The sequence below is a fragment of the Pelobates fuscus genome, chromosome 1, assembly GCF_036172605.1.
Source record: "Pelobates fuscus isolate aPelFus1 chromosome 1, aPelFus1.pri, whole genome shotgun sequence".
Taxonomy (NCBI): domain Eukaryota; kingdom Metazoa; phylum Chordata; class Amphibia; order Anura; family Pelobatidae; genus Pelobates; species Pelobates fuscus.
The window spans coordinates 68132836-68148556 of NC_086317.1; the positions used below are offsets into that span (position 1 = coordinate 68132836).

At 40.2% G+C, this 15721-nt stretch overlaps 1 protein-coding gene across 5 annotated transcripts in view; it reads left to right on the forward strand.

The window, feature by feature from the left end:
- Positions 1 to 15721, forward strand: part of LOC134603453 (septin-4-like) — a 68189-nt gene that overhangs the window by 35665 nt on the left and 16803 nt on the right. For all 5 annotated transcript variants that reach the window (XM_063449466.1, XM_063449450.1, XM_063449442.1 and 2 more), the window contains exons 7-10: positions 230 to 347; positions 1454 to 1555; positions 2362 to 2458; positions 3622 to 3784. In XM_063449466.1, the coding sequence (XP_063305536.1) occupies positions 230 to 347; positions 1454 to 1555; positions 2362 to 2458; positions 3622 to 3784 (480 nt within the window). The remainder of the gene's footprint in view (positions 1 to 229; positions 348 to 1453; positions 1556 to 2361; positions 2459 to 3621; positions 3785 to 15721) is intronic.

Below are 15721 nucleotides of genomic sequence, written 5' to 3' on the forward strand. Positions count from 1 at the left end.
CTAGACCACATGGCATGGAGTTTACAGTCAATGGGACATATTTTTTGATCCTTACCAAAGAATTATTTTTTTTCCCTAATGTGGTCATAGTTCTGGAAAGCAGTCTTTGATAGAATAAGGTCCCCCTTAATTGAGAAGGTATATTCTCCATAAGTCTAAAAACCCTCAGTTCACGTTCTGTCTCCTACAGAGATTGAGCAATCTAAACTGTCAATATTTATTCCTGTAGAATGCGTCCCCTGGACATAGAGTTTCTCCGCGCACTCCAGGATAGAGTGAATATTGTGCCAATCCTGGCAAAAGCTGACAGCCTGACACCTACAGAGCTGCTGCAGAAGAAACAGAGGGTGAGTTCTAAGTGTCTTTGGAAGTTCTGTTCAAGGGTTCGGACACCATTTGCCCCTTAGACTCTACTCTTGCCAATCAGGGAGGCCATATCCCTGGAACACATACTGTACATGTGGCAACTGAAAACAATCTGTGGGCATTACTGCATATAGGACAGATGATGTTTATTGGGATCTATGTGAACCTTGGTATTTAATTTCATTATGTCAGATACAGGAAATGAGGCTTCTTTGCAGGTCCTTAAAAAGAAATGGTTTCACATGATTATTATTTATTTATAAAGAGCATGTTCCACAAGACTGAACTAGGGCATTACAAATCCAAACAAAGAACCAATGTCATAAGTGAGATACTGCTGACCCACTAAAAACCTTGTAAAATACAGTGGAACAAACCAAGGAATATTTACAATCGTGTATATTTACTTGCTGCCTTTTCAGCTTTATGTAACATGGGAAAATAAAATAAATGATAATATAAAAAATCTAAAAGGTACATTTGGGTGCATTCATTAAACTAAAGAAAAGAGTTACCTGTGCACTACCCCAAATCCCTATTCATATTTAGACACATTGAGGATTTTTGTTTCACTCCAATGGCCATTAGGTGTAAGCCCACCTGCCACGTCAAGGCAAACCTCTTAGGGGAGTCCTACACTAACAATTCACCTTGCTTCCTTCAGAACCATGCAAAAAAATCTCTTATGAGACAGAAAGGAGTATTTTTCCAAACCCCTACATACATGACTGACAGCAACAGTTAATGCAAACTCCAAACAAATAGATTGCAATAAAATAAACATGAGAACAAATCTTTAACTGCTACTGTACTAGCAACGATCCTTTCACCTAAAAAAAAACGAAATTCCACCACCCTATACATTTAACTTCCAACAAAAAGTATTGAAATATTAAATAGAAATAGTGTGTGGGTAATACTGCTACAAGTGGTGTCATCTACCCAGCACCATGTGATTATCAGCCCACTCAATGTTGTATCGTTTATGTTCATGCAGCTTCCATTCATTTTTATAGGACATTGTATGGGGGAAGCACTGAGTACATGTGCCATGATAAATAATTAATTATATTCAAATTACTTGTAGATTCGAGAAGAGTTGGAACACTTTGGGATCCAGATCTATCAGTTTCCAGAGTGTGATTCAGACCAGGATGAGGACTTTAAAGTCCAGGACATGGAACTGAAGGTGACCAGCCGTCAAGTAAACTATAAACAGTAATGTAGCATGGGGTACAAGGAGCCTGACTACTTATAGTTTTAAAATAGAGATGGATTTATTTTAAATTTAATTGGAAAAAAATCTTTAATGGTCCTGAAAGCCTGTATTGTTTAATGCATGCAACAATGACACTATTAGTGGTCATCAATACCTAAACCTCGAAAACAAAGTCCCCAGATGCTAATACAAGGGACTCTTCAACAACCTTTGTACTGAGCAAAAAATCATAGTATTAAAACATTGGGGTTGGGTATAAGATAAGAAATAGAATATTGGAGGAAATACATTAGGTATCAATTTGGCCCACTCACTTCTATCCCCGAAAATGTTCCTGATTTATGGTAAGTGTTCTCAAGCTACCTAGTAATCTCCTCTATCATGAAAGAGTATTGTTGAGATAAAAACCTAGTCAACACATACCAATCTCAATGCGACCCATGGTCTTGTTCCTTCCTTTAATTTTCTTTCTTTCTTTTTATATCAACCATACACGTTTAATCATGAGACGCACACAATGAGCTTTATTCAATAAACACTAAATTGTATTAAATTGAAAATTGCTAAATATAGGCTAAGATAACCGAGCTGTGGCTATAGCTTATAGCTAAGTTTTGGCGTTTTTTCAGTAAAATTTTTTATGTTTGTAGTTCAGTTTCTAATTTATTCTAATTCTATGTTTAGTGAATAATCCTCAGTGCTTGTTAGAAGCCGGGAGGGAGACAGTAAACATTAGGCCTATCATGATAGATTTCTGACTGTCTGTTGTCCTATAGAGAAGCATTCCGTTTGCTGTGATCGGCTCCAATACTGTTGTGGAGATTAATGGGCGTCGTGTGAGAGGCCGACTGTACCCTTGGGGAGTAGTAGAAGGTAAGGTCCCTTAATCACTATTCTGTGGCAAATACAAAGTAACACTTTACTCCCAGAGTGAACTCTATACTTTACCTGATATAGAGGGTTTACAACAGAGGAGATGCAGGTATAGGCATTTGTTAATTAAACCAAGAATTGTGAAGAATTACCAAAAAAAAATCAGGTTTTAGTCAAAATAGCCAGATAGGAATTTTTTTTTTCATTATTATTATTATATGCATATTGAAGCCATTGCATATAATATGGTAAATATAGCACAAAAAATGTGTTATGATACAAAGCAAACATAAATTGTGCAGTGACATTCTGAGAACACACATTGTTGGTGAGTCCTGTGAGCTACCGTATCTCTGAGAAACTGTAACCTAAATGTTTTTCAATACAGAATATAACTACTGACGTCTTCCTAACTGCCATCAAAGGGTTTCTTTTTTGGGGTAGTACATGTTGACACTTTTCTGCTTAAATGGACAGTCTGGGCACCATATCAACTTCATCTCAATAAATAAGTTACAATGTCTGGAGGTCCTGGATACCATCATACCTTAAGGGGTTAAACCAATTACAAATGATTTACCTCAAAGTACTGTTAACGGTGCACATCTGCCTCCTCTTCCAACCCACTCTCTTTTTCTGGGAGCGAGTGATAGACTTAGAGTCTTATTTGGCTCTCTCAATCTATTACTGGTCCCCCATTAAGAACATGTTTTAAGAAAATAGATACTGGCATCTGTGTAATCATTTATGGACTCTCAGTGTGTAAGGATGGGGTGTAAGGCAATATTTTATAATAATAAAATAATCATAAATAATTATATATATATGACATAGATGATCTCAGACCATGATAGGTCAACTGTAATCTTGTGAGTAATTACTACTATATCTAGTAATGCATATTTCCTTTATAGTGGTTATTTTTAAATAATAGAATAAATATTATTATGATGAAACGTTGCAGATGGTTTGTTGCTACACATTGTCCTGTAGTTCTTCGGTATCGAGATGATCAATTTGGTTTGAACTTACTTCCCTTTTCTGTTTCTATGACACTGATATGTTTAACTTTTTTTTTTTTTTCATTCACGCCTCAGTGCCCTCATTCTTTTTGCTCAGTCCTGTTAGTGATTTTTCATAATTTTATTTAATCTCTTCCTCAGTGGAGAACGAGAAGCACTGTGACTTTGTTAAGCTGCGCACCATGCTGATCCGCACTCACATGCAGGACTTGAAAGATGTTACACGTGAAACCCACTACGAGAACTACCGTGCCCAGTGCATTCAGAGCCTGACCCAGCGGGTGGTGAGAGAACGAAACCGCAAGTAAGTGCATTTAACTACTACCGTCACTAAAAGGTTAATTGGGGGTGACTGTTTAAACAAGCAGTGAAACTTCACACCACTTTTTTTTTTTCTGAAAAACAATATGAACAGGAATCCACGACACCTGTATCCCCTACCCCACCCCTATATTATATATTCTGAATATTGTTTTTAATCTCTGTACCCAAAATTCTATGGATTTAGTAGGTGTTTCACCAGTTATAAAAATATAGGATACAAAACAAGAGAAGCTAATCAGTGACAGGGAGAGGAGATAAAGGCGATATTAAAATATAAATTACTGTACTCGTCAGAGGGTCCCCTCGGGCGAAACGAGCCAGCTCGGGCAAAATGCGCGCGTCAGGGTCCTGCTATGTGCTGTCTCTTTTGCTCTGATGACGGCACACGTACTTGCTACCGCGCTTACTTTTTACTTCACTTATCTTTTCTTTTCAGGGATTATGTGGTACTAGTGTTTTTGGGAATAGAAGTAGGTGCCCTTGAAGACACAGGAAGGTGACCGCAGTTAGATTAGTTGAGTCATCAATTTATGTACGTCCCCTCTTTGATCTACTGAGAACTCAACTTTCCGGCTATATTAATACCAATAGACCTCCAATTTAACATGTGGATTGGCACGGCACGTTATGTAGTAGGGGGTATTATATTAGGTACCCACGAATGCACAGGAGATCCTCTACATTGAGTTACTTTGTTCCTGATAAGTGTATCTGAATAGACTTTTACAGATCTCTTCAGTTCAGTTTTACTGTTGGGTTTCCTCCCTCCTCTCCCCTCCCCCTACGACTCTATTCCCTGATATATATTTATACTATATCCAATTACTCCTTCAGGATTACACTAACTCTGGTAAATATCTATATTTTTATATATATCTTGGCACAGACGTGTACATGGATATATATTTTTTCTAACTTTGGAGTAATTTTATACCATTATCCCCCAACAGGTAGTTCGATATATATCATACATTTTTTTGTGATAGTTATTGCTATGTATTGTGTTACCACACGAGTAGGTGACCATTAGACTATAATATTTATTGATTGATCTTACAACTGTTTTTACACTATTGTACACGAGCACCACTGTATAAAGGCTTTCTTTCACATTGAGTTAGTTTTTTCATAGATTTATTATAATAAAACTTTTTTTATTTTCTTTATTTGTTACTTTTGAGTCTGGAAGGCAGCTGGCACCCTCTGCAGATAATATTGAATCCCAGTCCCCTTTGGTACACTACTTTTTGTTACATTTATTTTCACTCTTAAAATTTTTGTCAAAGTGCACCAAACACAATAACGCAAAGTAAACACCAGCAAAAAAAAAAAAACATATAAAGTGTACCCCATGATGAAAGCAGACACAGTGCAACCACAAGAGGGCCCCAGTGAGTCTAGGGACCCACCAATGCTCTAATGGGCACCTACGGCCCCCGCCAGTAGTTTCTGTTCACCAGTGGTATTTTGTCACATTCATCATATTGAGTTGTATCTTAAAGACTAGCTTGTGGCCTCATATCACTATCCTATATCTTCTATTTAAACATTTAAGATTTTATAAACTTGATCTTAAGTTTAACAACTATCTACAGTCACTTGGTACGTTAGTGGTTATGTAAGTAAAGTGAAGAGGTGTCTCTCACCTGCTGAGGTTCATTTGAGTGTATGTCACCTTGGGATTGCAGGAAGGTGAAGGTCAATCTCACCCATCAAGGTATTTAGCGTCAGCTGTGCCGTTATAATCTTGTTTATTAAGGGTTGTCTAACATGAGATAACATGATAATGATTCAGTTTTTAGTGCAGCCAAGGTTATTTATTTTTTATTTATTTTTTATAAGTGTGAATTGTTGAGAATTTAAATTTCTCAAACTTTGCCATGTTTTCAGTCTGACTGTTTTGCCTAAAATGTGATTTTCATTTTGAACTCCAAAGAATTCTCATGAATAAATTTCAACGTCTCCCTCTTCCAAAGGTGCAAGATTGAATATGATCATTTTGATTGTTTTTGCATGATGCCGTATGCGTGCTTTTGCAGACACCATTTTTGTTTTGTACACCTTATCACTTACTTGTCTCAGTATCGCAAACAGAATAGGGAGACATTGTAGAAGGAAACCTGCAGCTCTAACACAGAAACATATGGGAGGATTAGGATTGGCTGAGAGACATGACTGCACATTGTGGAGATTTCTTGCCAAAAGAAGTGGGTGTCACCGTGTTGGGTTTATTTTTTTGTTTGTTTGTTTGTCAGTACAGTTCCAGACGGAGTCTAGAGCCAGCACAGTATGCCATCTGATCAGGCAGTCCCCCTTGAGAATCTACACTTTATGGTGGGTACCTTCCTGCTTCCCTTAATGTCTGCTCCATATGGTTGAGGGCTGTACTGTGGGGGATTCCCACATTTGGCTCACGGCCTGGGAGAACGGTGGTGTTCCCATATGCCTGGTGAATGTGCATTGGGAATGTAGCCGCCTTCTGGGACTCATTGCTGGGTACTGGGATCAGAGCATCATCCAGAACTGGTTTCTCTCTCTAATCCAAAAATTAGCACAAATTGTGTCTAATGTCTAAGATAGTCTTCTTGAGTATTCTGAGGTTTTCTTTGCCTCTGCAAATTGTCCACAATGTCAGGGAATTATCAGGAATTCAAAGTGAATTTCACATTTAAAGCCAAAGTAGCTGGACTGGAAACATAGCTGATAGGAATTTTAAACTAACTTTGAATTCCCAGAAATTCTCATTATAGTGAATAACCCTGTGTAGGTTGGACTTGGGAGTCTCACACAGACTGGACATAACTGCTGCTTATATCACACACATGGCGGTTTCACTATATAAAGCTCTAGCACAGGGTTTTTAACCCACTAAGGGGTTTTCCTCAGGTGCATACAAATACAGTACTGACCAAATGGTCCTTAAATACCCTCCAATAAACAACCTTACTAATTACAGTTATGTAAATGTCCAAATATGGTCTGGTTGGTGTTCTTTCCCGCCCAATTCAATATGGAGATCAATATTTTGGCTCTAAAATGTGTGAGTGTTTCAAATTACTCTTCTATTATACATAGCTGTTTGTTTTATATTAGGTTCCATTTACCATTGTGAGGTATTTCTGACCAATGTGTGCGCAGTCACCTTTATTTTCCAATAAAGACGTATGTATTAAGTGTTTGTTGTGACATGACCCTTGGGTGATATTTAAGCTGCACCATGTTATATTGGTACTGCCACCTATCCTTAAAATCTTTTTGTGCTAGCTATTCGGATGTTTGATAGCAGAGCTGCTGGAAGGTTATAGAGGTAAAACTCAGTGCTTTCCTAGCTCCTCCAGTTTCTATGTGTGAGGCTGGACAGGAAGAGGAATGGATCACTTCCCATCTGTCCTCTAACACCATCTAACACAGGAAAGCCTTGCAGGAGGAACAGCTCTGAGTGATGCACACTTATAACAGCTCCTGCAGTTCAACTATCAATCATAGGGGGTTGAGTACTTTGTACCCTAAACACCCCTTTTTTTCCCTAATCCTCCCAAAACCTAAACTAACATTTTCTAAAACTAAAACTGAAAAAATCCTTTACCTTACTCCTAGGTTTAATTCTTCTTAAAAATGAATCACAACTTTAACTCACTAAATTTAACTCCACTCTAACCCTAAATGTAATAATTTAGGGTCACGTAACAGTAAATACCCTACGTAATCTAACCCTGATATTAACCCATCTACACTTTTTTTTTCTTTTTAAATGTTTTTTTTTTTTTTTAGGAATATATGGAAAAATATGACAATGAAAAAATACAGTGTGATCAATACAAGTGTATTTTCACATTGTCATAATACGTTACTAAAGCCATGTTGTCAAGCAGCAGCTTTGCACAAGCTGCAATAACTGGAGTGAGTTGATTCAATTGGTCATTTAGGCTCTTCCAGAACCATGTGTAGAAGGCATCAAATGCCTCACAAACGCCTTCTTCCCACCGCTGGCTACTTTCCTTCTCTGGGAACTTAGCAGAAAAACAAACGTCGTGGATGATCCACGTGGGAGCCAGCCAACTTGATGATTCATAAGAGCAGGTAAGAGTGTTCTTGGTGGGGACTATGATAACCCCCAACAGTCTGGGAGGGGAGTGTGGGGTCCAGTAGAATGACAAAAAAGCTGTTGCTATCACAGTTGGAAAGATAGGCTGCGTCTCCCCTCAAGGGAATTCACCAGAGACTGTAGACCGGATCTCCTTGGCTACAGCGTTGAGAGTAGCCGCAGCTTGCAATACAGATTCCCAGTAAGAAACAGAGTAGCTGATTAGTTGATTTGTTGCATGAAATGGAAATGTAATGGCTTATATGTTAAGATTGCCAAGGAGCACATACTTGCTGCGACTATTGAGACTGGCAGTCAATCTCTGCTCCATATCTTAAAGGACAACCGTCACTAGAATTTATTTATTTTTTATTAGAAGAATTCTTGCAGCATGTAATGAAAAGATATAGCATTTTTAAAAACAAATTATGTGTAAAAATACCTGAAAATCTGACCCCTACTTCCACAGAACACTAGATCCATCTGCCATATTCATACACCTTTGGTCGAACTGAGGTAGAATCCGACCGTTAATCTTCTGCTTCATGCATCGAGCAGTGACGTCATCAACCATTGCCCTCTATGATCTGCCTGGTCCGAATTCCGACCGCATTTGCAATTCTCATGTTTACTAAAGCAAAATGGGGTCAGAATTCCGTCGATTTGACCGATTCTGTGTTTCACTGTTTTTCCTATCTCATCTGATCCAATCCATAAGGATGGGGCTTTAGATATAACGTGGGAGGACATAGTGCCCCCCATGCTTTGTTCTCACAGGAGAGCTGTTCATGAACTTTAGGTTTACTACAAAGTCATATAATGATTAAAAGACCTGGCTAATGTGTGAGTTCCACATCCTCACACCATGCATGGCAGAGGTGTTACAAAAGAAAAAACTTTGTAGGACTCTCTAATAACCAGGGGAAACATACATACATGTACATAGTCATTCCTATTCTTAAAAACCCCATACCTGTGTTCATCAACCATTGCCCTCTATGATCCGTTGGTCAGAGATGGTTAGGGGTAGGAAACCTCCATAAGACAAAAAAGTCCCTACTTTGTCTTATGTTTTAAAGAAAACTAGAGCAGACAGGAAGAAATGAAGAAGTTCTTTGCAATTTTCCCATGCTGTTTAATTTGACTCATAACACTGTGAATGGTTGCTTTCGATTTGAAAAGGGGGGTCCCCCCCCATTTTCATTTAGGACCCCCATCCGCCGCTCATGGGTGAGGGCCAGGGGGGAGGACAATAGGTCCCCCCCATCCCATTTTCATTTCGGGCCCCCACTCGCCGCTCATGGGGCCGGGGGGAGGACAATAGTTACCCCCACCCGCCGTTCATGGGTCGGGATGGGGGGGATGTTAGGTCCCCCCTTTACTTTAATAGCCCCCACTCGTGCAGCATTGGTGGGGGCTCAGGAGGGGGGACACTAGGGAGCTTTTTTGAATAGTGAGCAGCCACTGGTAGCTCCCTCCTTGTAATAAACCGAACGAACGAAGAGGTCTTTGTTCATTTGTTTGAAATTTCTATTAATTTATTTGTCTTTCTGACGAATGAATAAATAGATGAAATTCCCATTCGCATGTCCAAGTGTTTAACTGGGCCTGCGCGGGAATTTCACAGCACTATCTAGTATGGGCAGATGACATGTCCCACAGGGACTTCATCTGCCCATACAAAGATGGCGGCGCCCAGGACCTAGGTCCAGGCAGAAAATAAAGATTTAAAAATAGGTAATATAGGGGCTTAGGGGCATTTGTGGGTGACAATTAGATGTAGTGGAGTCAGGAGAGGGTTTAAAAAACGATTTGGCCATGACAGTGCTGCTTTCAGTTAGAAAATCACTTTGTACTTGTGAAACTTTATAACAATGCTAGTCTTGCTAGTCACATTTTTTTAAAGTTGTGAAGGAATGATTTATAATCATTTTGTTTCCCACAAACAGTCACTGAATCAATTCTAAGATTCTTATCACAGGGAAACATCACTCCACTGTATATCCAAACATTTAACCATTACAACAGACAAAATCCCTTAAATATAGATTTTACTGGAGAACATGTCAGCAGAAAGATAAGACACAAGCAGTGGGCATAGTAAGAGATATTATATACTATATCCAAAAAAATAATAAATAACTAAAGGAGTCCCAAGACTAATGAGACTCCAAATCTGGTTTTATACAAAGTCTGCAAAGGACATTATGCAAATATGTAAGCCAATCTGGAAATAAGCTTGGAGTAAATTGGTAAAGTGTACTAAAAACAGCAATATTATCTAATCCCAAAGTATGCCAATGAAAAATAAATAATAAATATTGTGACCGAAAGCAAGGAATTGTGCTGGAGGGAATCTATATACCTCCCCAGATTTTGCAAGGTTCCTACTTTGTGTAATTACCGTATATACTCGAATATAAGCCGAGGCCCCTAATTTTACCCCAAAAAACTGGGAAAACGTATTGACTCGAGTATAAGACTAGGGTGGGAAATGCAGCAGCTACTGGTAAATTTCTAAATAAAATTAGATCCTAAAAAAATTATATTAATTGAATATTTATTTACAGTGTGTGTATATAATGAATGCAGTGTGTGCGTATGAATGCAGTGTGCGGATGAGTGCAGTGCGTGAGTGCAGTGCGTGTATGAGTGCAGTGCGTGTATGAGTGCAGTGCGTGTATGAATGCAGTGTGTGTGTGTATGAGTGCAGTGTGTGTGTGTATGAGTGCAGTGTGTGTGTGTGTATGAGTGCAGTGTGTGTGTGTATGAGTGCAGTGTGTGTGCGTATATATTAATTGAATATTTATTTTCAGTGTGTGTATATAATGAATGCAGTGTGTGTGTATGGGTGCAGTGTGTATGAGTGTAGTGCGTGTATGAGTGCAGTGTGCGTATGAGTGCAGTGTGCGTATGAGTGCAGTGTGTATGAGTGCAGTGTGTGTGTATGAGTGCAGTGTGTGTGTGTGTGTATGAGTGCAGTGTGAGTGCAGTGTGTGTGTGTATGAGTGCAGTGTGTGTGCGTATATATTAATTGAATATTTATTTCCAGTGTGTGTATACAATGAATGCCGTGTGTGTGTATGAGTGCAGTGTGTATGAGTGCAGTGTGTATGAGTGCAGTGTGTGTGTATGAGTGCAGTGTGTATGAGTGCAGTGTGTATGAGTGCAGTGTGTGTGTATGAGTGCAGTGTGTGTGAGTGCAGTGTGTGTGAGTGCAGTGTGTGTGTGAGTGCAGTGTGTGTATGAGTGCAGTGTGTGTGTGAATGCAGTGTGTGTGAGTGCAGTGTGTGTGAATGCAGTGTGTGTATATGAATGAAGTGTGAGTGTGTGATGCAGTGTGTGTTTGTGTATGTGTTGGTGGGGGTGGGCATTTGATATATTATTAATTATTATTTTTTTTTAATTTTTTTTATATTATTATTTTTTTTATTATTATTATTTATTATTTAATTATTATTAATTTTTTTTTTAATTATCTTTTTTTTTTCGTCCCCCCTCCCTGCTTGCTAGCTGGCCAGGGAGGGGGGCTCCTTCCCTGGTGGTCCAGTGTCATTGGTAGTTCAGTGGGGGGAGAGGGGTGCTGGCAGAGCTGTACTTACCTTTCCTGCAGCTCCTGTCAGCTCTCTCCTCCTCCGCGCGGTCTGTGCAGCTCCCTCTGTCAGCTCCCAGTGTAAGTCTCGCGAGAGCCGCGGCTCTCGCGAGACTTACACTGGGAGCTGACCAAGGTGCTGAACGGACGGCGCGGAGGAGGAGAGAGCTGACAGGAGCTGCAGGAAAGGTAAGTACAGCTCTGCCAGCACCCCTCTCCCCCAGTCTGTATTATGGCAATGCAAATTGCCATAATACAGACTCTGACTCGAGTATAAGCCGAGTTGGGGTTTTTCAGCACAAAAAATGTGCTGAAAAACTCGGCTTATACTCGAGTATATACGGTAGCCCCAGGGAAATGTGTAATGTTATAATGAATGTTGCACTTTAAATATGTGTATATTTGGGCCCTGGGGTGGAGTACTTGGAGAGTAGGGTGGGCCAGTGCTCCACTCCACATTTTGGAAGTTGCTTGGAACCTACAGGTGAGAAGTCCAGTTCCAGAGTTTGAATCCTAATTTAACTCACCTGAAAAGGATTGCCAATTACCGGTGCTATTAAGTACTCCCCTGCCAAGGAAGGAGGGAGATTGTGTTTGGTTTCTGTGAGTGGAAACAGAGAGCTGAAAACCCTGAAACAGTAAGGTTGTTTATGCTTATGTTTATGTTGGGAAATGGACAAGCCATCCAACCCAGTTAGCTGATTATTTTGTTTAGTTAGTGCTCAGAAGAGCAAGGCTTTTGTTTTATATATTTTTGTTACCTTTATACCTTACTGTGCATTTATTTTGGAACCTCAATAAAAGAGCAATTTAATTTACCTCATCCAGCGTGTGAAGTGTCTCTAAAGCCTGAAAAGACTGTGTGTAACACCCCAATCCCAGGACAAGGTACCAAGGGAAAGGAGTACTTTTGTCACATATGGTGGAGGATGCGGGCAGCACACGGCAAAGTCTGTAAGTAGGGAGAAAGAGACTGCTGAGAAAATGGAGGATGTCATGAAAGCTTTGCTCCAGTCCACTGCTGTACAGCAAGAGACAAACAGGAGGACTGCAGAGACTAATGCAATACAGCAAGAGAGCATTTCAATACTGCAGCAGCTTGTACTGGCTCAAAAGGAAAATACAGATGCTTTATTCAAGCAAGTTGAAGCAACACAGGCAGCAGCTCATCAATTGCTCAGAGAGGAGCAGCAGCATGCCACATGTGTCATACAGCAGGAGATCCAGAGTCTATCACAAAGGCTGGCCAGGGATGCCACAGAATCACCACAATGTCCAAAGGTGATCAGAGTGAGTCACTACTTGCAAAAGATGGTATCCACAGATGATGTAGAGGCCTACCTGATGGCATTTGAGCGAACCGCTGAGCGAGAAGGTTGGCCTGAAGTGGAATGGGCAAGTCTGCTAGCACCATTTCTTACTGGTGAATCCCAGAAAGCATACTATGATCTGGAACCAGCGGAAGCCAGTGACTACAAGAAGCTGAAAGCAGAAATACTGGCACGCCTGGGGGTGACAACAGCCGTCCGTGCCCAGAGATTTCATTTGTGGACTTACAGCCTGGATAAAGCGATTGGTTCACAGATGTTTGACTTGATACACCTTGCCAAAAAATGGTTGCAGCCAGATATCAACTTACCCAGCCGCATTGTGGAGCAACTGGTGATGGAAAGATTCCTAAGAGGCTTACCTATTGGACTTCGTCGGTGGGTCAGTCAGAGCAATCCCCAAACAGCAGACCAATTGGTTGAATTGGTTGAACGGTATATAGCAGCGGGAGAACTGCTTCAACCTCCTGGCCAAGAGAGACCCAAGAATCTGAAAACCTACAGCCCCAGCAAATCTGGTAAGACTGTTCCAGGGAAAAGGGGGTCTTTTGATGAGAGAACAGGGTTTTATTACCCAAGAGACATTGTTAAAAGAGAAAAAGACTTTGGGAGGTGGGAAGAGCCTACAAATGAATCAAAAAGTACTAATTATGGTATAAAATGCTTTAAATGCAGAAACTTTGGACATATTGCAAAAGACTGTCCTGAAAATGTTGAACCAATGGAGTGTAATTTTGGTAATAATTGGGAAGGAATTGCACTTTATTCACAGGTTGTATGTTCTGTGGAAAAAAATGGTTATTTGAATAGTCACCCTGGGTGTACCGTGAATGTGGAGGGAAAAAATATACAGGCATTGCTAGATTCAGGGAGTATGGTTACCCTTCTAGACCAATCCTTATTACAGGATACTCATATTGTTAACTCTGGAAAAGTTGATATTGCTTGTGTGCACGGGGATATACATAACTACCCTACTGCAGATATACTTGTTAAAACCCAGTGTGGTACTGTAAACTGCAGAGTGGGGCTGGTACCAAAACTGGCACATGCGATGATTATTGGAAGGGATTTTCCCCATTTTCTAGACCTATGGGCATGTTTTGAAAACCCATCAGGTGAACAGAATGATGAATTTCCTTTTGCAAATACTCTGGCAGATGAGAGAGATCATGATGATGAGCCTAACAATATGCAGCATTCCCCTATAAAAACATTAGTTGGTGAAAACCCAGAACAAACTAATGCGGGACCTTCTAGAAGCTCTGAACCAGATATAGAGTTAGCTGATTTAGAGGTTAGGCCTGGTAACTTCAGAAGTGCACAGTGGTCTGACCCAACATTATTGGTAGCCAGGAATAATATTTCTATAAGGAATGGATCCCCTGTCAATCCAGGGAATTCTCTTACTTACCCTTATTTTGAAGTGGATAATGATCTGTTGTACAGAGTTGAGAAAAAAGAGTCCGTTATTACAAAGCAGCTGTTAGTACCACAAGCCTATTGGCGCACTGTGTTAAACCTTGCACATAGCCATGTTTTGGGGGGTCACCTAGGGGTTGACAAAACAAGAGAGCGTGTTTTGAGGAGATTTTATTGGCCTGGAGTAATCGCAGCTATCAAGAACTACTGTTCGTCATGCCCTGAATGTCAGGTCACTGCGCCCTTTACGGCTTACCGTAGCCCTTTAGTACCCTTGCCTGTTATTGAAGTGCCTTTTGAACGTATTGCTATGGATTTTGTGGGTCCTCTGGTAAAATCCAGCAGGGGGCATCAGTATATATTAGTAATACTAGACTATGCTACCCGTTACCCTGAGGCAATACCTATGCGCACAACCTCAGCAAAGTCCATTGCTAAAGAGTTAATGATGATGTTTAGCCGGGTTGGGATTCCCAAGGAGATCCTATCAGATCAGGGTACTCCATTCATGTCCAAGGTTACAAAGGAACTCTGCAAGCTCCTTCGCATTAGACACCTCAAAACCTCTGTTTATCACCCACAAACCGATGGTTTGGTTGAGCGATTTAATAAAACGTTAAAAGCTATGCTGCGCAAAGTAACTGATAAAGATGGGAAAAACTGGGACTTTCTATTGCCCTATTTAATGTTTGCCATTAGAGAAGTACCCCAAGCTTCTACGGGTTTCTCACCTTTTGAATTATTATATGGCAGACACCCCAGGGGATTACTTGACATAGCAAAGGAAACTTGGGAACAAGAAGCAAACCCACATCGCAGTGTTATAGAACACATAACTCAGATGCAGGAACGTATTGAAGCCATTATGCCAATAGTCAGAGAACACATGCAAAAGGCTCAACAAAATCAGCAGAATAGCTATAATAAGAATGCTAGAATTCGAGTATTTCAACCAGGAGACAGAGTATTAGTCCTGGTTCCCACAGTAGAGAACAAATTCCTGGCAACTTGGCATGGGCCATATGAGATTATTGAAAGAGTAGGAGAGGTAAATTATAAAGTAAGGCAACCAGGTAGAAGAAAGGAAGTGCAAATATACCATGTCAATTTGCTAAAACCATGGAAAGAAAGGGAAGTTCTGGTTACTACAGAGGCTTCAACCTTCCCTGATAAGTGTAATATTGACCCCGAAGTAAATATCTCAGAGACCCTGTCAATACACCAGACAAGGGAAGTTAAGGAGTTTATTAGATTAAATAAAGAGGTATTCTCCCCAGTCCCAGGAAGGACTAGTGTGATTAAACATGACATTTTAACAGAACCAGGGAAAAGGGTCAATCTCAAACCATACAGAATACCCGAGGCTCGCAGAGAAGCTATCAGAGCAGAGGTTAAGAAAATGTTAGATCTTGGAGTCATTGAGGAGTCACAAAGTGACTGGAGCAGTCCAATTGTGCTGGTACCAAAGCCTGATAATACAGTACGGTTTTG